The sequence below is a fragment of the Diceros bicornis genome, chromosome 4 (genome assembly GCF_020826845.1).
Source record: "Diceros bicornis minor isolate mBicDic1 chromosome 4, mDicBic1.mat.cur, whole genome shotgun sequence".
NCBI classification, from domain to species: domain Eukaryota; kingdom Metazoa; phylum Chordata; class Mammalia; order Perissodactyla; family Rhinocerotidae; genus Diceros; species Diceros bicornis.
The window spans coordinates 63,890,323-63,912,297 of NC_080743.1; the positions used below are offsets into that span (position 1 = coordinate 63,890,323).

The following is a 21,975-nucleotide window of genomic DNA, read 5'->3' on the forward strand; positions in this document are numbered from 1 at the left end:
TAATATTTTTTCTTCAGACTAGGAATTGGCAAATTATGGCCCATGCATGGGGCAAGTCCACCCCTTTGCCTATTTTTGCATAGCATACCATCTGTTTTTGTATAGCCCACAAGCTAACAATGGTTTTTACGTCAATTTAACATTCGGGGGAAAAAAATCAGAAGAAGAATATTGTGTGACACATAAAAAATATATAAAATTCAAATTTCAGTGTTCATAATACTTTTTTATTGGAACGTGAACATGCGCATTCATTTATGGACTGTCTATGGCTGCTTTTGCAGCCAGTGCAAAGGTCAGCATGGGTAACAGAGACCATATGGCCCATACAGTTTAAAACACATACTATTTGGTCCTTTACAGAAAGATTTTGCCAACTCCTCTTTTTGAAGATTGCTTATCATCCAGATCACTTAACAATAAGAAAAAATAAGTGTTACATTACCTTCAGCTTTAGTGTACTTTTTTCCTTTGTATAGACTTAAATTTCTGTATTGTATTATCTTGCTTTACCTAAAACACTTCCTTTAACATTTATTTTACTTCAGTTCCAATATGCAAAAACTATTTCAGTTTCCCTTGGTTGGAAAATGTCTATTTCTCTTCCATGTTTGACCATTTTTACTGGGTTTAGAATTCTGGTTTGACAATTGTCTTCTTTCAGAACTTTAAAGATGTCAGTCCATAGTCTTCCGGCTCAAGTAGTTTCTGACAAGAAGTCTGCTGTAATTCTTATGTCTGTACACGTGTGTATGTGTCTCTTTTCTCTCTGGCTGCCTTCAAGATTCTCGCTTTATCTTTTACCTTTTGGAAGTCTGAATATGATATATCTAAGTGTGTGTGTGGTTTATTATTATTTCATTATTACTATTTATTCTGCTTGATGTTCTCTGAGATTCTTGGATCTGTGGTAATTTGGAGTCTATTATTAGTTTGGAGAAATTCTTTGCCTTTATCTCTTTTTGAATATTCCTAGTGCCTCATTCTCTCTTTGTTCTCTTTCCGGGATTCCAATTACAGATATTTGAAACTGCCTGATATTGTCCCTTATCTCTTAGATACTCTAATCTGACTTTTTCTTTTCATTTTTTTCTCTTTGTATTTCCATTTAAATAATTTTTATTAATTTATCTGTAGTTCATTCATTCCTTCATGTGCTGTGCCAAGCCTACTGATGATCTGGTTAAAGGCATTCTTCGGCTCTGTAATGATGTTTTTCATTTCTAGCATTTCCATTTCATTCTTTCCCTTATTTCCAATTTACTACTGAAATTATCCATCTGATGATGCATGTTGTCCATTTATTTTAAAACTACCTGAGAGCTCCAACATCTATATCATATTTGACTTTGGTTCTTTTGATTGATTTGTCTCTTCACAGATTTTTTTTCTGCTTCTTTGTGTGCCTTGCAATTTTTATTGAAAGCCATCTGTGACAATAGAGATTGAGGTGAATAGTATTTATGCCTGGAAATGGACATGGATTCTTTTTGCTATGATTTACCATGGTGGTTGAATCCATTTGGTCAGGAGTAGAGCTGGGTTTGACATTTGTTGTTTCTATTTACTCTCAGTGCACCACATGCTTCAAATTCCTCTAGTGGTACATCATCAGCTTTTCTTCCCTTTACACCTGAACCTAAAAAAATGTTTTTGTACATGTTCTTGACTGTCCCCTAACAGTTAAATGCTGTGACTTGCTATTTGGTGCTTTTTTAGCCTGGTGGTAAGCAGCAGGTTGCAGGGAGTGTGGTGGGGGAGTTCCCTATTGTCCCGGTTCAGCCTCAGTTTTTGGCAGGCACTGTGTCCCTGAGTCTTAGGGGTGGGACTTTCACCCCTGATCCTGTTCCTCTCCCGACTGTAGGAGAACTCCTTATTCTGCACCCAGAACCTATTTCTTCCCTTTCTCTAGGAATAGAACAATTTTTCTTTACTCTGGATCAATGGGTCTTCATTTGTGCCCTAGAGATGCCAGAATTTGCTTCTCTTCCCCCAGAGGTCTTTCTGTTCTGTAGGGAAGGATTCAGCCAGGGCGTCATGTCTTTCCCACAATAGCTAACCTTTCCCTCCCCCAGGCCTATCCTTAATCTTTCTTACAATCATCCAATGAGATCCACTCAGAAGTGCCTGTAAGTGGTTGCAAATTCTCCTTGTGGTTGAAGCTTCCAGTGGTTCTATATTTTCATGCTGGCCCAAGGTCAAGCTTGAGTAATGCAATAAAATTTTTAGATGAATTCTTCTATCTTGTGGGGTATTTAGTGTCTATCATCTCCCCCCAAGTGAACAAGTGCTTGCACCGTTTCTCTCCTTGGAGGTGTCTCTCTTTCCTTAGATTTTTTTATTAGATGCTCACTCTGCAGCCTCTGTTCTCAGATGGGTTCAAAAACATTGTGATTTTGCAAGATCATCTGGCTTTCTTTTGTTGCTGTAAGCATGGGAGCAAGACTCTTTCTCACTTTCTGCATTCTAAGTGGAAGCAGAGTCTTATTCATTGTTTAATTGTGTCTCAGATTATTAGTGAGATTGACAATCTTTTCATGTTACTAGCTTTTCATATTTTTTCTCCTGTGAATTTGGTTATTTATATCCTTAGTGTATATTGACTTGTGTAACTACATATAGTACATATTTTCCACGAATCATTTTATTTATTCAACAGAGATGGAACAACTATAATATCCTTGAATATCTACATAGAGCAAAGCCCTATCCTTACGCCAAACTAAACCTGACTGCAATGAATGAGAAATGAACTTTTATTGTGCTAATATGTGGAATCTTTGGAATTGTTCATCCAGCAATTATCCCATCTTGAATAATTTGGGGGGGCGGGCGCAGAGCCTGTGTACTGATGCTCTCAGGTAGCTCACAATCTGGTTGAAGAGACTTTGTCAGGTATTCTTCAATTAAACGTTGTTTAGACCAGTTGACCTGAATCGATCCTTTTCATTTCAGTTTTTTTGCCTTAATAACCTGGATGGAGAAAACATATATATAGTCTGAGATGCAGCTGATCAGTTACCTTCCTCTGCTCACAGTGACTCTGTCCTCCTAAAGGGCACCTTTCTTTTCTTCTCATAAAATTATCTCCTTCTCTCCCTCCTAGTACATTTTTTACTCTTGGATCATTCTCCTGAAGATAATATCTGGCCTGAGATACACACTCCTCCTTAACAAGAGCACATAGTCCTCACCCCCATTCTTACAAAGGGAGACAGCTGTCAGTGCGAACAATGCTGAGACATAAGGAAGAGGACCAAGTGGTGGCAGTGGGATGGGTATGAAGGAGAGCTGGAAGAGCAGGAAGAGGGGTCTGCACTGATCCATGGTAGGTGCAGAGATGGCTGGACTGACTCTGTGAAATGTGACCTTAAGGTGTACATGGTCTGTGTCTACTTTTAAATACATCTGTCAGAACAATTACTTTTAAATACATCTGTCAGAACAATTTGCCCAACTTTGGGCAAACAGTCTGCATTAGATTTACAGTGTTGCCAATGAACTCTTTTGGGGGCTGAGTGGGTACCACAGTGTGTGTCTATGCCTTGTGAAGCCCATATCCTCCTAACTGTATATCTAGAATGTGTATTTCCTGAAAGGGATGTTCCTAAGTTTTGTGAGACGGAGGTGTACTACATATCAGGGTCTTCCACACCATATCCTGTCCAATAGCACCTGTCCAGCTTTCTGAAAGCAAACACTTCATATCATCCCCTTGGAGTGTTGACTTTCCTCCATGCACTTCCTACCTTAAAGGAACTGTGAATTCCAGATTTCACCTGTGGTTTGTCTCCAGTTTTTGATATCTCAAAGAACGTAAGGCGAAGTTTATCCCCTTCTTCACATTCGATTTTATTCTGTTTTCCAAGCACCAATACTTCCATCCTCCCTGTCTTGTTGTTTACTTCCAATAATATACGAGTCTTCCGTTCCGTTTTCTGCAAAATGAAATCAACACCTAATTTTTCATAATTTGATTGAGCAGTGCCACCATCCATCAGACAACAGAAGTGCCAGCCACAGCCTTCAGAAAGAAATATGCGGAAAAACATCCAGCTTTGAAACTGGTTGACATATATCTAATAGATATTAGTAAATTCAGGTAGAGGAGACAGTTATGTTTACTTAGAAAATTTTGCCTCCTGTGTCCATCTGTCCAGTCCCAAGCTCCCTTCCTCAGGAGGCCAAAATAACTGTGAGTACCAATAACTGGTAGATGGAGATGATGCAGGCATGGGAAAGAAGAACCCGGAGTTGGAGTTGTTGGAGTTCAGAATAGGCCACTCCAAGATGTGCCAAAGTGAAATACTGATTATTTTGAATTAAAGTTACTTGAGCAAGTGCTTAAAGGGCACTCTGACCCTCCTGTCTTTGTTCCCCCCAGAAAGCAGTAAATAAATCTCCCATGTGAAAGGTACTTCTCCACCCCAGGTCAGGAAGCCTGTATAAATAAACCTTGTTACTCTTTTATTAATTTACTAACCCAAATCCAGACTCTGCTTAAATTCCTTTCTAATTAAGCATCCAAACCTAAGTTTCTTTGTCCTGTCAAATCCTCACAAACTTATTGTTTCTTTGTATAAAAAGATATAAAGTGACTGCCTTTTGGTCACTCTCTGAGCATCATTTTTATGATATCCCATGTGCACAAAATTAAATTGTTTTTTCTCTTGTTAATCTGTCTTGTGTTAAATTTTATTATTAGTCCAGTCACAAGAACTTGAGAGATAAGGGGGAAATTTCTTCCACCCTGACACAAGAGAGTCACTTATGGCAACAAATCCAGGAAAGACATGAGCAAATGATATAAAACCTAGTAAAGAGTATAAATAAGAGTTAAGAATGAGGGGGAGCAGAATAAGTCACCTCAAAATGTGCAACATAGACATGTGGATTGTTTTGAGCTGTAAGCAATTAAGACCCAGCCAACTTTTTACCTCTCCCTAACTGCCTAAAAGAATTTAGATAGGGGGCCTGTGACAAGAAGAAAGCTATTACCAGAGACAACTTTTTATATAAGAAAAACTTGATCTGCATGGCAGAGCAAATATCTGTTTACCAAACACCTGCTCTCCTCATCTTCCTGTGTTTTGTCTTCTTCCCCTTTGAAGCCCCAGACCCCCACCCCCTTCTTCTCAGCTCAGGATGGTATATAAGCCTCAATTGCCTGGCTGTCTTTGAGTCTCATATTTTTAATGAGACTCCTATCTGTACAAAATTAAATTTGTTTTTCTCCTGTTAATCTGTCTTACATCCATTTAATTATTAGACCAGCCAGAAAACCTAGAAGGGAAGAAAGGAAAAGTTTTCCTCCCCTACAGGAATTGAGGACAAGAAATAATTCATAATCAAGTCCAAGTCAAAAGGGAGCAGGGTGTTGATCAGTTCTCTAGAAGATTGATAGTATTCTAGATTTAATTTAGTGGGCTAAATGAATATATATTTGTGATTGGTTGGCTAGATGAAGGCTCATACCTAGGATGAAGAACATGACCTTCTTATCCCATGTCAGTTTGGGCTTGCATTTTCCAAGAGGACAGATTCTCCTTATCAGTTCCCCTGCAACTAACCCCAAGACAGGAGAGCTTATGTTAAGGCTCCTGGAGGAAAGGTCAGCAGGTTCCCTATCTGGATTCTTCCAGTTCTATCCTAGGCCAGAGGAATTAGTCACACAAAGCTAGTTCCCCTGAGGCTAAGAGTCAAAATATATTACTATTTTTCACTTCTTTTTTGCTTTATTTATTCTAGAAAATAATTTTTAATACTTTAAACTGAAAGAATTGCATTTTAGGAAAAGATTGAATACATTTTTCATGATTCTTAACATTATTTTCTCTTAAAGTCTTAAAAACATTATTCTTGTCTATTAATTTGACTCTAAAAAAAATTAAGAGCTATATCTCACTTCTAATAAGTTTTCTCATACTAACTCTTTCTTCTGTTTTCTTCTTTTAATCCCAGTTCTTTAATCTTGCCCTAGTTATTGGCCTTCCAGGTCAATAAATCTGGTTTATCACTCAACTACAGTAATTTTGTATTCACAACAATAGCCACTTAAACTAAAGATCATATATATAAAATACAAAAATAACGCAGAGGGCAAACATTATTTGTGTGTGAAGTAATCTCTTTTTCAGAATCTATGAGGTTAAAAGGAAGCTTAAATAGGAATGTGACCGCTTTTTGAGAATAAAAACACTTTTAATGTATTTCAGTTTTGGCACAATCACTCTGTGGCTCTTTAGTGTTTTGAGTTTTCTTTCAGTTTTTTGCTATATAAATAGACTTTGAAATGAATACTCTCTGAAGTCTCTTCAAGCTCATAGTGGAGAACAAGCTATTTTTGCTAATCACTATAAAATTATATATAGAAACTTACCTTCTGGACTACAAACAGCCCATTCACAATTGTTCCAAGGGGCTGAGTTTGAAGCTCATTGATGGCTGGGGTTTTACCAGCTTTTTTGATAATGTGCTGTGGGACACTGATCTGTTGGTCAGATCTGGCATCAACCACAAGTGAGGCACTATTCACTTCTAGGAAATGAGTGCGCCAATAATATTTGGATATTATAATTATTTTCTTTGGAATGAATTTATCTTTTAGCTCTTTGTTGAAAACTTTTACAAAAAAGAATTCACTCTCAGTAGCCACCGTAGCATGAAACATCTCTTGCTTCCCTTCTCGGGTCTCAAATTTGAACAGCTTCATTGCTTTCAGCACCATGACGGTCATAGGGCCTTTCTGCAACCCTTCTTCCCTGACAGATTCCTGCTGGGCCACGATCTGTTTCTGTTCAGGCTGAAGACAACAGAAGAAAGACAACAGCTTGAGTAAAGAAGGTACTATTGAGGGAATCTCACTTCACTCACAATATTAAACCTCAGACAGCCAGCCAAAGATAGTTGGAATCAAAGGAAAAGATTGAGATCTATAATTATCTAGGTAGAAAGAGAATACAGAGGGAAGATTTCAAGTCTTGTGTTCAGATGAGACAGTATAACAGGTTTTGGAGGCAGGCTCCCTGATCTGAATCTTTGCTTTTCTGCTATATGTAAAAAGCCCATCACATCTCTAGCATTGCTAAGGCAAACGGGTGAATCTGATTCTATCTTCTTCTATTGACACCATTAGAGAGCACAAGACGTCCTTGTTCCTCCACCGAATACTGTCTTGAATACTCATTTTACTTTGGTATAAAGTAAAGGAGCTCAATGGCCTGCACAGGTCTCCCCAAATTCCTAGAGATGGTCCTGTGCATAAGATAATTACCGATTAAGTTAAATGTAAGTAAAGGGAGTGATCTAGGTCAGAGATCCAACAAGTAAGTTAAAGGGAAAATTAAATAGGAGAATCAAGTCTACTTTTAAGAATTTACCCTTAGAAATAATGAACTATGCACTAAAGTTTACACAAAAGAATTATATCTTGTTACTTGTAATCATAAAAAATTGAAATAATTTAAATATCCAAAAATGGGAATTTAGATAAATAAAATACGGTAAAGTCAGATAACAGAATACTATACTATACATATTAAAACTGCATTAGATGAATAATATGATAAACTGTTATAATTGACTCAAAAAAGGGAAAGTTCCCAAATAGAATAAATAAGGTGTTTCCTATGAGATAAATAAACAATTAAAATACACACATACACACTAGAGAGGTATCCACCAATACAAATACAGCTTTCTCTAGGTGATAGGATTATAGCTCTTTTCTTCATAGCTTTTTCAAATTAACAGAGATAAGAGATTTTGGGGGTCTGTTTTAGAAGCAAATGCTACTTTTAAAAACCAACTTGCTGTCTAGAGTCAAAGAAGAACACAGGAAACAAAGGTATATAAGGCCAAGTGTAGGAGTTTCTGAGAGGGATCTCTAATGGGACCTGGAGTGTGGGAAAATGCCTATCCATAAGGGGACCCTGATGGACAAGGCAATAGAATCTATTTGAAACAATTCAGGAAAATGTCAGCTTCACTTAGGCCTACTCTAAGATTTCTTCTCTTTGGTATCACGTATCCATAGTAGGATAATGCATATTTTCATTACTGATGACCGGAAGGCAGCAATACTTGAATCTTATCTCTCTGACAACTTCAGAGGGTTCTGGGCCAAGCCCAGAGAGAGTGGCTGCTCTGGACAAACAGAAGGTAGTAAATATAATCAGCTTTCCTAGTACATACATCTATAAAATTCTATGATACCTGCCTCACAGGATATGAAATTGCATGTGTCTGGTGAATTTCATGGTGAGTCTCTCACATATTGCCTGTTGCTCCACTTCAGGACCAAAGTATTCCTTCTTACAGAGGCCAAGACCTTCTCCAGGCATTACTCTTGTCTGAAGAGGGCTGCCACACCTTAGTCAATGAAGGTGTATAAAGGTATTCCCCATTCCATCCAAATCATGACAACTCTGAAAGGCACTCCCAGCTCCTGAGCTCCCTGTGGGATTGGCTGAGGTCTTTGCTGCAACTGCATTGGAGTGGAAATTTTTACTCCTCTTCTATTTCCCCCCGACACAGGTACTAATCCTGAGGGCACTCTAAAATATACTTCCCGAAAACAACTGTCTATCTCAGAGTTTTCTTCTTACAGAATCCAACCTGTAACAAAGCGTTAAAGTGACCAGGGCCAGACAGAGATTAGGAGCTATCAATAGGTGTTTAATCTGATGAATCTGAAGCTATTTCTCTTTTTGTTACCCAGATATACTTTTCATAGTATAGCCTCGCTGTCTTTACTTGCAAGCTATCAGGTAAAGAACAGAGGGCTCCAATGTGGAAAATGGCCAGAATAGTGACCAGAGGATGCTCTTACAAAGACCAAGCCACTGTACTTGCTCATCATACCTGACCAGTATGTTGCTCCATGCCACTATTTCTGGGAGCTGCAGAGGCACCAGGGCTCATTTCAGTTTGACTTTTCCTTTTCACTAGCTTTGTTTCTTTTTTCTCGTTGTATTTCTTATCGACTGATTAAAAATAAATAAATACACAGTAAGCAAGAAGAGATGAGCATAGGCAGCTGAGAAAATTTACATATCATTTTCTCCCTACAATGAAATAAAATGATCTTGAGTCAATCCTGTTTTGGAGCTTTACCTACACACACACACACACACACACACACACACACACTCTCACACAATTGCAGGTGCATTACCCTATTGTGGCGGTAGGGTAAATACCTTTAGAGATATAGAAACAGGAATATAACGATACATGAAGAGATTCTGCTTTTGACAATTGTAGGCTTCCTTATTAGGAACAAACTCTGCCATCAAAAACAAATATAAAACATGGAAAAATTTTATTTATAAGAATACTATTCACAAGCAGCAGGAAAACACTAAGAAAGGAAAAAAATCAATGAGCCAAGCTCCTAAAGAGAAGAGTAATGGTCTAAAAAAAAAAGAGTAGGCAATATAAGCAAACCCACATATGACAAGATTATGGAATTAGTGGACATGGAGTTTAAAATCATTACGTTCATCATGCTAAAGAAAGTAAAGGAAATGATGCACAAAACAGTGAGAAAAATGAATCATTTCAACATGCAATTGCCATCTGTAAAAGAAGAGTCAACTGTAAAAGAAATGCAATATCTCATATTAATAATAGATTGCATGGATTGAAGACTGAATATAGCAGAAGACAGGATTAGTTAATTAGAAAACAGGTCAATGGAAATTATATAAACAGAATCTAAAGAAAAAAAACCAGAATGGAACAATAGAAGAGAGCATAAGAAATATGCAGGTCATGTCCAACATGTCTTGTTTGTGGTTGGAATTCCCTAAGGAGAATAGAGAGAGAATGGTGCAGAAGCAATATTTGAGGAGATAATGACTGAGAGTTTGCCAACACCAATGAAAGGCATCAACACACAGATTTCGGAAGCTTAGTAAACCACAAGCAGAAAATATACAAAGAACACCACTCAGTACATCACGGTAAAACTGCCGAAAAACAAAAACAAAGGGAAAATCTTAAAAGCAGTGAGGGAAAAACACACATTACATTAAAAGGAAATGCAATAATGGGGCCAGTTCAGTGGCATAGTGGCTAAGTTCGCGTGCTCTGCTTCAGCAGCCTGTGGTTCACAGGTTAGGATCCAGGGTGCAGACTGACACACCGCTCATCGAGCCATGCTGTGGCAGTCGTCTCACATATAAAGTAGAGGGAGATGGGCACAGATGCTAGCCCAGGGCCAATCTTCCTCAGCAAAAAGAGGAGGATTGGCAACGGATGTTAGCTCAGGTCTAATCATCTTCACCAAAAACAGAAAAAAAAAAAGAAACAAAATAAGAGCAATAGCTGACTTTTCAATAGAAATTATGAAAGCCAGAAGATATTACAAGGACATCTTTAAAGTACTGAAAGAATAATGCTGAAAATCTCAAATTTTATGCCCAGAGAAAATATCTTCAAAAATGAAGGCCAAATATAGATATTTTCAGACAAGATCTAGGAGAATATATTATAATCAGAAATCTACTGCAAGAAATAATAACGTAAACTTTTTAAGCTGAAAGAAAGAAATGCTATAAGGAAGCAAGAACTTCATGAAATAATGAAGAATATTAAAGAAAGGCAAATATATGGGTAAATATAAAAGAATATTGACAGTTTAATACCACAATAATGATAAAGACAATGACAATAATGATGATGTCTTATGTAGTTTATAACACATAGAAGTAAAATATATAATAATAATAACAGCATAAAATACTGGAGGGAGGTGTACCAGTTAACTTTTGCTGCCTAATAAATCACTGAAAAACTTAGCGGCTTAAAACAACAAAAATTTATTATTTCTTATAATTCTGTAGATTGTCTGAGCAGTTCTTCTGATCTTGGCTGGCTCAGGTGAAGCTGAGTGATCAGATGGCTTCACACACATGCCTGGGACCTGGCTGAGATGCCTGGGAAGACTGTGATGACTCGGGCCTCACTCCTTGTGGTGGCTTATCCTCTAAAGGCTAAGCACGGTTAGTTCACAGGAGGGCAGAAGGGTTCCCAGGAAGGAGACAAGGCAAGCTGCAATGTACAAGCACTTTTCAAGCCTCTGCTTTCATCATGTTTACTAATGTCCCATTGGCTAATGCAAGTCACATGCTTATGCCCAGATTCAGGGGGTTAAGAAAACTATCTCCTTTTATTTACTTTTTGATAATTTATTTACCTGTGTTATTAAGATTGTATACTTTCTGTATTTGTGATATACTACAATAAAAAGTAATACATACGTAAACATAAATATATGTTTATACATATAATGTGTGCATATGTTTATATACGTCTATTTCACCCTGCTAATCTTAACTATTTGAAGGTAACTGAAGAATTTCCCTGACAATGCCGACTCATTAACCTTTCATTTCCAATCTATCACCAACTCTTAATATTTCTCAAATCTCTCTCAATTCAATATGTTTCCTTCTATTTCCATTTCATAACCTAATCAAAACTATTACTTCTTTCTGACCTATGGCAATAGTTGTTCTCCCCAACGTCAAACTAGTCCCTAAAATTTTTTTTCCACACAAATCCACAGGGAGCACTTCGAAATGCAAATCTGGTACCACGTCCCTGCTTGAAACCTTTTGATCACTTCTGATTTCTTTTGAAACAAAGACAGAATTCTAATCACGTTCTACAAGGCTTTGCAAGGGCATCTCATACCACTGTCTGGAGATTCTTTGTACTCTAGCCACACTGGCTTTCTTTCATGTCCTTAAGTAAGTCAACACTTTCTGCCACAAGGCCTTTTTCACATGGAGTTCCCTCTGACTGAAGACACCTTTCACTCCTATTCATTTCTCAGAGTTTAGCTCAAGGGTCACTTCCTTGAGAGAAGAAGCCTCCTCTGATCAACTCCAACTCTAACTCCTGGCTTTTGTTAGGTTCTCTTGACACATGCCCTTGAAGGACCATCTCTTTTCTCTCAGAGCACTTACTTCAGTTTATCACATTCATCAATTTGCTTTTATGAAAAATATCTACCTCCTGATTTAGGGTATATGCTCTATAAAATTTGGATTTGTTTTTAACTCCCTGTTTTATCACCAGAATCTAAACCTATTAGTAACTCAATGGACATTTACTGAATGCGTAAACGGATGGACGGATAGATGGCATGCTGGCTTCTCACCAATGCCACCATAATGCGGCCGTATAATCTGGCTCAGGTCCCCCAGGTCAATGGCAAAGTTACTTTTCATCATAAAAAGCCAACTTTCAGGCCTGATTTTAAAAAGACCATGTATCAAGATGGCCACATTCAATTATTTAAGACACTTTCAGGCAGAAGAGGGGGTAAGAAATTATCAGATGTTGTTTCTGATAGAACTTGAGCAGTTCTGGGCTCAAGTAATAACGCAATCACTTTTGAATTTACTAGAAAGAAGAATGATTTAATGACTAAAGCTGTTTAAGAGTAGAATGAGCTGTCTTACGGGGTAGTGGGTTATCTATCACTACCTTTCAAAGAACACAAAGTGGTTGACTGTCAGTCAGGGATATTAGATAGTTCTCTGCTCTAACCTTCCAATGGTCAGTTAGTTCCATGATGCAGTTGTTTCAGAGAGGTGTGCAGATAACGTCTCCCTTCTGTGTTGACGGTGTAGGAGGGGAAACAGACTCAAGAGAGGCCAAGGGAATCACATACCATTCTACCACATCACATCAGCCATTTTTCATCTCCCACATAGTGGTACCAAGGAAATACTTGTGGAAGAGCGTATCAGCCCACCATATATCTCTCATTTTCCTTAATATTCATGTGCAGATCTTTATTTATTATTTCATTTATCATTTTCAGCCTTCTATTTTAATCTTACGAAACTTTTATTGACATTGAGCACGTTCTCTTTCAGCTTCTTTTTCCAGGCTTAAGTGCCCTCATATTTTTTCTCTCTCCTTCTACAAAAGCCTGTCCCATCTACTGACTACTGACTCTGTCTCCATTCAAGATTTCACCAGATCTCCTTTACCTGCCATCAGATGGTGTCATGAGTAGAACAGCATATAGCACTTGGTATGCTGATAAACAATGGTTATACAGACAGAACATTCAATAAAGAATGAAAGATGAAACCTAGAGAAAACAAAACAAAAACTAGTTTCCTAGCAGAATAGTTAAGAACAGCATGGGACACAATAAATTTCTACATCCAAAGTGGGTCTCAGAATGATCTAGGATGGAATCTCAGAGCTGTAAAACAGGAACTTAACTGACTTCTTGCACAGGGTACAGAGCTACCAGTTATTACTGAGTTTCTAATCTGGTCCCAAACTGGATTATTTTTACCTGGTGGGGACAATAAAATCTTAGGATCATTACAACAGCAAAGTAGAGGAAAGATTACAGTAGGGGAAGTTTGGTGCTCTGCTGGACAGACAGAAGAATGAATTCTTGACTTGGGGGAAAAAATAAAAGACAGTCTCAAATATCTTCAGCCTATGTTTGCCAACACTTTTAGATTCCTGTCTCTTGTCCCAGAATCAGAAAAACACAGGGCTGTTGGTTACTTGGAGCAATTACGTGTAGTTACTGCCACCTTGAGGGCATCTTTAAGAGTTACACCCTCTAACTGCAGCAGAGGAAAATAAAATGTGTAACATAATCAGTCCCTTCTGCAAAGGGCCTTACATACTGCATAACAGTTTATATCTGTATAGCACTACACGCTTCTGTCATCACTTACACGTCATCATTTATCCACCACAGAAATCAGGCGTGAGAAACCATGTTATCCATGCTGTACTCACACACAAATACTACATAAAAGCTGCCATGATTTTTGCTGTTAGAGTTGTACGTAGAATCCCAAAATTGTTGTATTTGGAGACTCTCATGTGGAAAAGTCCTTGGGTGAGATGCTCCTTTGTTGGCTCTTCTTAGGAATATAATATCAGGAATATAAACCAAATACAGTTACTTCAGATGGAGATGTTCAGCGATTTATTGAATAATATTAAAAAAACAGTCTTTGTTGTGGGAAATTTATATTGTCATCAGCGGGAGGAGCTAGAGAGAAGAGGGAATCCCTGAATTAGGAGGAGAGGATCTGTGTATAGAAGATTCCCCCTGAAGAAAAGAGGATTAACTCAGACCCTAACAGGCTAGGGACAAGGAGAGGAATGGACTGACTATAAGGAGGAGCAAATGTGTCTAATGTCCCACTTTATGATGTTTCAGTGCTATAATTTATTTATGTTATCTTCAAGCCTTCAGTGAAATCTGAGAGCATTACATACTTGTGTAAACAGTACTTCAAAAACTTAACATTGAAGTCCTGTGTCCACGTCCATTGCAAACTAGAATGGAGGCAAAGACAGACAAAGTGAAAAGATTATGAAATGCTAAGTGGAAAAAGGGATGACAAACACATGCAGGAATAATATGTGGGATTTGTAACAAACACTTCCTAGTGATTCTCAGTAAAAGGGGGCAAAAGGGCAGTGTGGTAAATTAGGAAAAACATTCCAACAACACACACCAGGGGCCTATACCACTGATGTCATGAAAGGAAAAGCCCGGACTAGACAGAGAAAGGGACCGGGAAGCTGAGCATACTCCCACATTACCTTTCTCCTTCTCTTCCTGAAGAGTTTTTGCCAGCTGCATATATTTCAGCTTCTGGAAAATACGTATGGTCTTCATCATCGCAGAGACTACACCAACGTTTTGAATCATCAAGTTCGCTAACTCCGTCCTATTGGCATTTTTTAGTTCTGCTCTGGGGATTTTAAACTCATCTGGAAGAAAGTACTTAAATCGACCCAGTTCCTCATCAGTGATATTATCCAGGCCAGTCAATAACAGGATTTCCTTGTATTTACTCTCCATCTCACAACTTTGGGATCAGCCTGTAAGAAATTCAAAACATTTAACATTACACCACAAAAGTGAATTCCACATTCAAAATGAAACATGATGAGTTGTTATATATATATATATATATATATATATATATATATATATATATACACACATTTTTTTTTTTGGTAAGGAAGATTGGTCCTGAGCTAACACTTGTTGCCAATTCTCCTCTTTTTGCTTGAGGAAGATTATCCCTGAGCTAACATCTGTGCCAATCTTCCTCTATTTTTTGTATATGGGACACCATCACAGCATGGTTTGATGAGTGGTCTGTAGGTCCACACCTGGGATCCGAACCTGCAAACCTCGGGCTGCCAGAGTGGAGCGCGCAAACTTAACCACTATGCCACTGGGCCAGCCCCTGTTAATATATTTTTAAATGGAAAATAACCAAAACGTTTACTGTACGGCAAAGGAGATTTAGTTAAAATATAAGCAAGAACTTCTTAAGCAAGAAGGTCGCTGCCACCATGAAATTCTATGGTTATGAAATTCCAAGGTTATGCAGTACCTCTGGGATTCTTAGAGATCATGACACATTCCACTTTTATTTTTTAAACAGATTTTTGAAGCATAACAGACATACAACAAGGTGCATATATTGGAAGTACACAATTTGATAAATTTTGTACACTTGATGAAATCCAATCTATCACTTTATTCTTTCATGCATGGTGCTTTTGATATCATATCTAAGAAATATTTGCCTAATTCACTATCAGAAGATTTTCTTGAAGGTTTTCCTCTAGAAATTTTATAGTTCAGGGTTTTTACACTCAGGTCTATTAAGTTATTACACTTAGGTCTATTATTTTGAATTATTTTGTATATGGTGCAAAGTATGATTCAAAGTTCATTTTTTTTTTTTTGCATATGGGTATGAATTTTCTCAGAATTATATGTTGAAAGATTATCCTTTCTCCACTGACTTGCTTTTGCACCTTTGTTGAGAATCAGTTGTCCATATATAAGTGAGTTGATTTCTGGAATCTTTATTCTGTTCTATCGATTTCTCTATCTTGTTGCCAAGAGCACAGTGTAGTAATTTTACCATGTGCAATATCCAAAATTATACACAAAATTTTAGAAATAATAAGCCAGCAATGTTTTTAGATATAAGATTAATATAGAAAAATTGCATTCTTTTATTTCAGCAACACTCCAATAGAAAAAAATTTTGAATAAAAAAGCACAATTTCCAATAACAACAAAACTACAAAGTACTTAACATTTAACAAAAGATATGTAAGACCGTTAAAGAGAAAATTATAAAACTTTATTGAAAGATTTATAAAAAGATCTGAATAAATGAAGATATATGTAATATTTTGAATGGGAAGATTCAATAAAATGAAAATGACAACTCTGGCCAAATTAACCCACAAATCTCATGCAAAATCTCAAAGGGCTTCCTGCAGAACATATCAGGATGATCCTACATGAAAGAGTAAAGATAAAAATACCCCAAAAAAGTTTAAGATGTTTATTAGGAAGCACTATCCCTACTAGATACCAACATTTACCATAAATATTTAATAATTAAAGCAATATGATAGTGGCAAAGAGAAAAATCAACTAAGAAATAGAGAATGTGGAAAAAGAACCACACATACACGGAAAACATGGTATATAATCGATGTGGCATTATAGATCACAAGGAAAGTATGGGCAACTACAAAAAGTGTAGGGACAAATGACAATCCATATGGAAAATGATAATATTGGATCCTTATCTCACATCATACACAAAATATATATATAGGTGGATTAAATATCTAAATAGGAACAGTAACGCTGATGAAGAAAACAAAGGAGAATCTCTCATTACACTCAGGTAGAGGAAAGTTTCTTAAAGCACAAAAAGGACAAGCCAGAAAGGAAAATTTTGTCAATTTTGTGTGTGTGTGTGTGAGGAAATTAGGCATGAGCTAACATCAAATGGCAATCTTCCTCTTTTTGGTGAGGAAGAATGGCCCTGGGCTAACATCCGTGCCCATCTTCCTGTACTTTATATGGGATGCTGCCACAGCATGGCTTGACAAGCAGTGTGTCACTCCACGCCAGGGATTTGAACCTGCGAACCCTGGGCTGCCCAAGCAGAACGCACAAACTTAACCACTACACCACGAGGCCAGCCCCAAAACTTTGTTAAATTTAATTGCATGCACATTTTAAAGTTCCTTGTGGAAAGAAAAAAATCAAACAACACAGTAAACCAAGTAAAAAGACAAGCCACAGACTGGGAAGATATCTGCAATGTATATAACTAATAGATGTTTTACATTCAAAATATATGGAGAACTACCTATCAATAAGAAAAAGATAAATTATCTGAAAAGTGGGCAAAATATATGAGTAAGTAATTTATTCAAATGTCTAATAAACATAAAAAATGGTGTTTCAGATCACTAGTAATTAGTGACTTCCAGAGCAACAACATGTGGGGTGGAAGACATAAGCTAAAGAACAAGAAAGAATGCTTATGAGCTGAAAATAACTGATTATGCCTTTTAGGGGAGTTTGAATACTCCCAACAGTAGAGTCAGTGTTAATACATCCTAAATTATTACGGTCAATATGGCCTTATTATTTTGCTCCTATAGGCTGATAACGACTGGAAAAACTCTACTTACACATGTAGAGTTCATAAGTGAAAACTAAAACTATTATCAATATAAGGAATACATTTGACATACTTGGAATGACAAAGCCACCCAAAAGTCTCAGTCCTACTGATGCAAGGAAGGGGGGAAAAGGATATTTGTTGAGTATCTACGATATGCTAAAGAGTCAATTCAGCATGTTTCCCACTTCTCTATAAGAATTTTGTCTTCTTATAACTTTTTCCTATAATAACATAATCACATGTTAATACAGTTCATACAGGAGAAAATTAAGGCTCAGTTATTTCTCTGAAGTCTGTTTTAATCTTATAAATGTTGAATTTGCATTTTATCCCATTATATCTGCTAACTTCAAAAATATTTTACAGTATTTGTCACATGGTAAAATTTTTACCCAAAGAAAATGCATTCAGATCTATTTAGTAGCCTCATGACCCCTGGATTACACACACTGTAGTATGAGAAGCATGATATTGTACCACACATAATAACTGATCACTGGATAGCACCTTACAGTTTACAAAGAGCTACATAGAGCCTGCAAGATGGAAAAGAAAGGAAACACTCAGGGAGCACCTATTTACCTCTGAAATGAAGATGTTAATTCCTACCTTTCAGGGTTGCTTGGAGGACAGAGGGTGTAAATACTCAGCGTGGTGTGCCTGACATGCATCAGTTTTCATTTATGATAATCTCCCAATTATTATAGGTTAAATCAGGTATCTGAAGTGGAATAACTCAGCTAAGGCCACACAGATACTAAAAGCATGTAAGAAGGTCTGAACTCAAGTCTTCTGAATCCAGACCCTCTGCTCTTTCTATTGCCAATTGCCTTCTTACTGTGCAGAGTGTGGAATGAGTCCCTGTTTGAAAAAAAAAAAAAAAAAAAGGCTGTGAGTTGGAAGCTACCTATCTTCCAAATATCTAGCCCTCTTATAATTCCAATACTAGCTATTATTTTCTTTGCCTAAATATTTTACTTCTCTTCACCCAGAATATCTACACAGCTTGCTCCCCCACTCTATTTAGATTCCTGCTCAACTGTCCCATTCTAAGTTCTAAGCTCAACCTTTCCTGGGCACATTTTGTAAAACAGTACGTGGCTCTTACTCTCTATTACCTCACACTGTTAGCTTTCCTTCATAGCACTCATCTACTTGACATTGTAGTGTATACTCTGTTGCTGTTTGTTTAATTTTTAGTCCTCAGCCTCCACCATAATGGAGCTTCTGTGTGGGCAGGAACTTTTGCTGTTCATTGCTGCATTCCTACGTCCTAGAATAGTATCTGGCACACAATTAGGTATTCAAAAGACATTTGTTGAATAAATATTTATTGAATTAACTCTCAAGAAATTCTCTGTCTAAAAATTCAGCTTATCACTTACTGTCTACTATATATTCTATGCATTTTATTCATTTTGTTTATTTGTCTCCACCCACTAGAATGTAAGCTCCTTAAAGGTAAGGATCTTTGTCTATTTTGTTTCCTGCTGTACTCCCAGCATCTAGAACAGTGACTGGCACAGATCATAGTATTAGTGATTACTTTAGTATAAATTAATTAACTAATTTAATCTACACAACAATGCCCCAACGCAGATATTATCATCTCCATTTTACAAACCAGGAAATTACAGATCAGAGAAACTACATAACTTGTCCAAGAATACACAGACAGTTAAGTGGCAGAGACTGGATTAATCCACATCTCTTTGATTACAAAAGCCATGCTCTTTCTACCATGGCATGCTGCCTTTAAGAAGAAAAAGGTTCCTGGTTTGTGTGTGGTCCAACACAGATGCAGATGCGTGGATTTTGTGCCCTCTCAAGTTCCCTTCTGGCCAAAGAACCATATTCCCCACGGTGGATATAAATTTTTCTCAATGTGACATACTTTTATTTTGGATCTTGAGTTTGCAGGATATATATGAGGGCCTTAAGGAACTGCAAACAGAAATGACAGTGTGAAAGAGGAGAGGTTGGAAGTCAGGGACATTGATCCACAGGCAACTGAATAATAATTGAAGGTGAAAGAGACAGAGAGAGATGGAGAAAGAATCAATTATTTTAGGTTTCTAGTTTGAAAAATTAAGTGGTAAATGAAAATAAGGGAGGAGAAATAAATTTGCCACGGACTAAGAGGTGTGCATGGGAGAAGTTTTGATACAGTGTGTTGAGATGCCCTTAGGACTTGAGGGTTGAGATATCCAAGTATCCATTTGGTTCATGATCCAACTCATTATGACCCTTCCCAGGTAAGGTGCTCCTCATTTTGATTACCTGTCCTGTTCCCCTGGTTCTCTATTTTCCTGTTTCCCTAATTCACTGTCATTAGTTCTGATTCAGCTTCCTAACAACTTGGCTGTCATAAATTCAGCGGGCTTAAGATTCTGAAGAACGCAGACTGAAGCAGACGGAGGAGCAGGGAGCGGCAAGCTGAGATGAAGCTGAAGTTAGGGGCACTGACTCGGTAGGAGGGTTCATTCTTCTGGAGGCAGTCGGCATTCTAGGGCACTGTGTCCAAAGAGACATGGCAAAAAGAAGTTTGGTTCAGGATATACCAGCAACTGAGACAATCCAATGTGGCAGGAAGTGATGAGAATTTAAACCAAGACTCTAGGCAGGACATAGAACTCGGAGTCAGGTGGAAATCTGGGTCATTCTTCAAGCCATCTGACCTTTCATGGAAGGATCTTACTTAGCAGCAGGTATAGGAGAATCCAGGTTGTGAGTAAAGGGGGTCAGAATCAAAGACTTTGCCAAGCAAGCTAAGGTTTAGAGAATTTCATTCTCAGGAGGATGAAACGTGTAGCACGGAAACAGAGGCAGGCACTTGGTTGTAACCAAGTCAAACTCAGCTGGGGAGGAGGGATAGGAAGGGAGGAGAAAATGTCAGCACGGTTAGCATGTGTCTTACTGGATCTATGACAGCAAGAAAAAATGACAAATTCTACACTCCTCTGGTGAGTGAGCTAACCCATGGTTACTCCATGCCATGGGCACAACTGGCGTAAAAATCTGGTGGGGTTCAGCATTAGAGGAAATGACTACAACCAAAGGACTCCAGTTTGCAGGTTAACATCATTCTTTGGCTTTGACAATTTAGGTGAATAATATTCTCTCCAAACTTTAGGTTTGGCTTTTATTCCTCAAACACACACACACACACACACACACACACACACACACACACAAACATGCACATACATCCAATCACTCTCTTGTTTATGCAAGCTTGGAAGAAAGATTTTTTTATCTATTTTTTTTAATTCAACAAATATTTAACAAATACCTTACATGTATCTATACCGTTCTGGGCACTGTGAATAAACAAATAAGCAAAAGAGACAAAAAAGAATCTCTGCTCCCAGAAAGCTTCTTTTGGTAGTAGGAGAAACAGAAAAATCAATAAATAAACAAGTATATAAAAATACTTTAGATGATGATAAGTGCTATGGAGGAAAATAAAGCAGAGAAGAGTGTGCAGCAATGGGGGTGGAGTTACTAATCTAAATAGAGTCGTCAGGAAAGGTAGAGACCAGAAAGTGAAACGTAAAATTTAAGCAGATGACTGAGGAGGACAGGAAGCAAACCAGCAGCTACTAGAGCAAATGAGGCTCTAAGAAGAGAGAACAGAAAGTGCTGGGGCTGAGACAAGAGTGTTTCTGGAAGATTTAAGGAATGTTAAATCAGTGTGGCTGAAGAGGAGGGACAAAGGGGAGGGGTATATGGAGATAAAATCAGAGAGGAAGACTTAACCAGATCATGTCTGGCCTAGTAGGCAACTTGCTGTGAGTGAAATTAGAGGGTTTTGAGCAAAGTAGTGCAGCATATATATGACTTACATTTTTAGCACATCACTCTGGCTACCTGAATGAGAATATATTGAAGAGCAGCAAGGATGGAAGCAAGACCAGTTAGGAGGCTAATGTTATAATGCAGGTGAGAGGTGAGGGTGCCCTGGTCTAGGAGAGTAGGAGTAGAGATATAAGAAGAAAAATATATACTTGATTTATTGCAAATGGGATTCACTGGTAGATTGGATTTAGAGTGTCAAAGAGAGTTAAGAAAAACACCTAGATTTTTGGACTGAGCACCTGGAAGAATCAATTTGCTATTGGTACTGAGAAGGGTCAGGATGTCAGAGGAGCAGATTTGGAGTGTGTTAGGGGGAAGTTCAGGAATTTGGGTTTGAACATGTTACATCTGAGATGCCTATTAGAGCTTCAAAAGCAGATTTCAGGCATGCAGGTAGAGTTCAGGAGAGATAAACTGGGGAGTCATTAGCACACAGGTAGTAGTTGTTAAAGCCAGAAGGATGAACGACTTCACTAGGGGAGGGAAGGTGGAGAGAAAGGGCAAATCTATGCTAAGAATGGGGCCACTTCAATGTTTAGAGTATGAGGGATGAAGGTTGCCTAGCCACAGAGACTGTAAGGAAGTGGCT

General features: G+C 37.8%; 1 protein-coding gene across 5 annotated transcripts in view; it reads right to left on the reverse strand.

Annotated features, from left to right (window-relative positions):
• Nucleotides 1-205: 205 nt before the first annotated feature.
• Nucleotides 206-21,975, reverse strand: part of LOC131404635 (interferon-inducible protein AIM2-like) — a 66,791-nt gene continuing 45,021 nt past the window's right edge. For 3 of the 5 annotated variants that reach the window (XM_058539549.1, XM_058539545.1, XM_058539547.1), the window contains 4 exons: nt 14,608-14,889; nt 8,863-8,984; nt 6,380-6,793; nt 3,708-3,938 (listed from right to left, as the gene is read on the reverse strand). In XM_058539549.1, the coding sequence (XP_058395532.1) occupies nt 3,708-3,938; nt 6,380-6,793; nt 8,863-8,984; nt 14,608-14,869 (1,029 nt within the window). In that variant the 5' untranslated portion in view covers nt 14,870-14,889. Of the gene's footprint in view, nt 2,974-3,707; nt 3,939-6,379; nt 6,794-8,862; nt 8,985-14,607; nt 14,890-18,137; nt 18,390-21,975 lie in introns of those variants that run through there. The other 2 variants (XM_058539550.1, XM_058539546.1) reach the window with 2 other exon arrangements.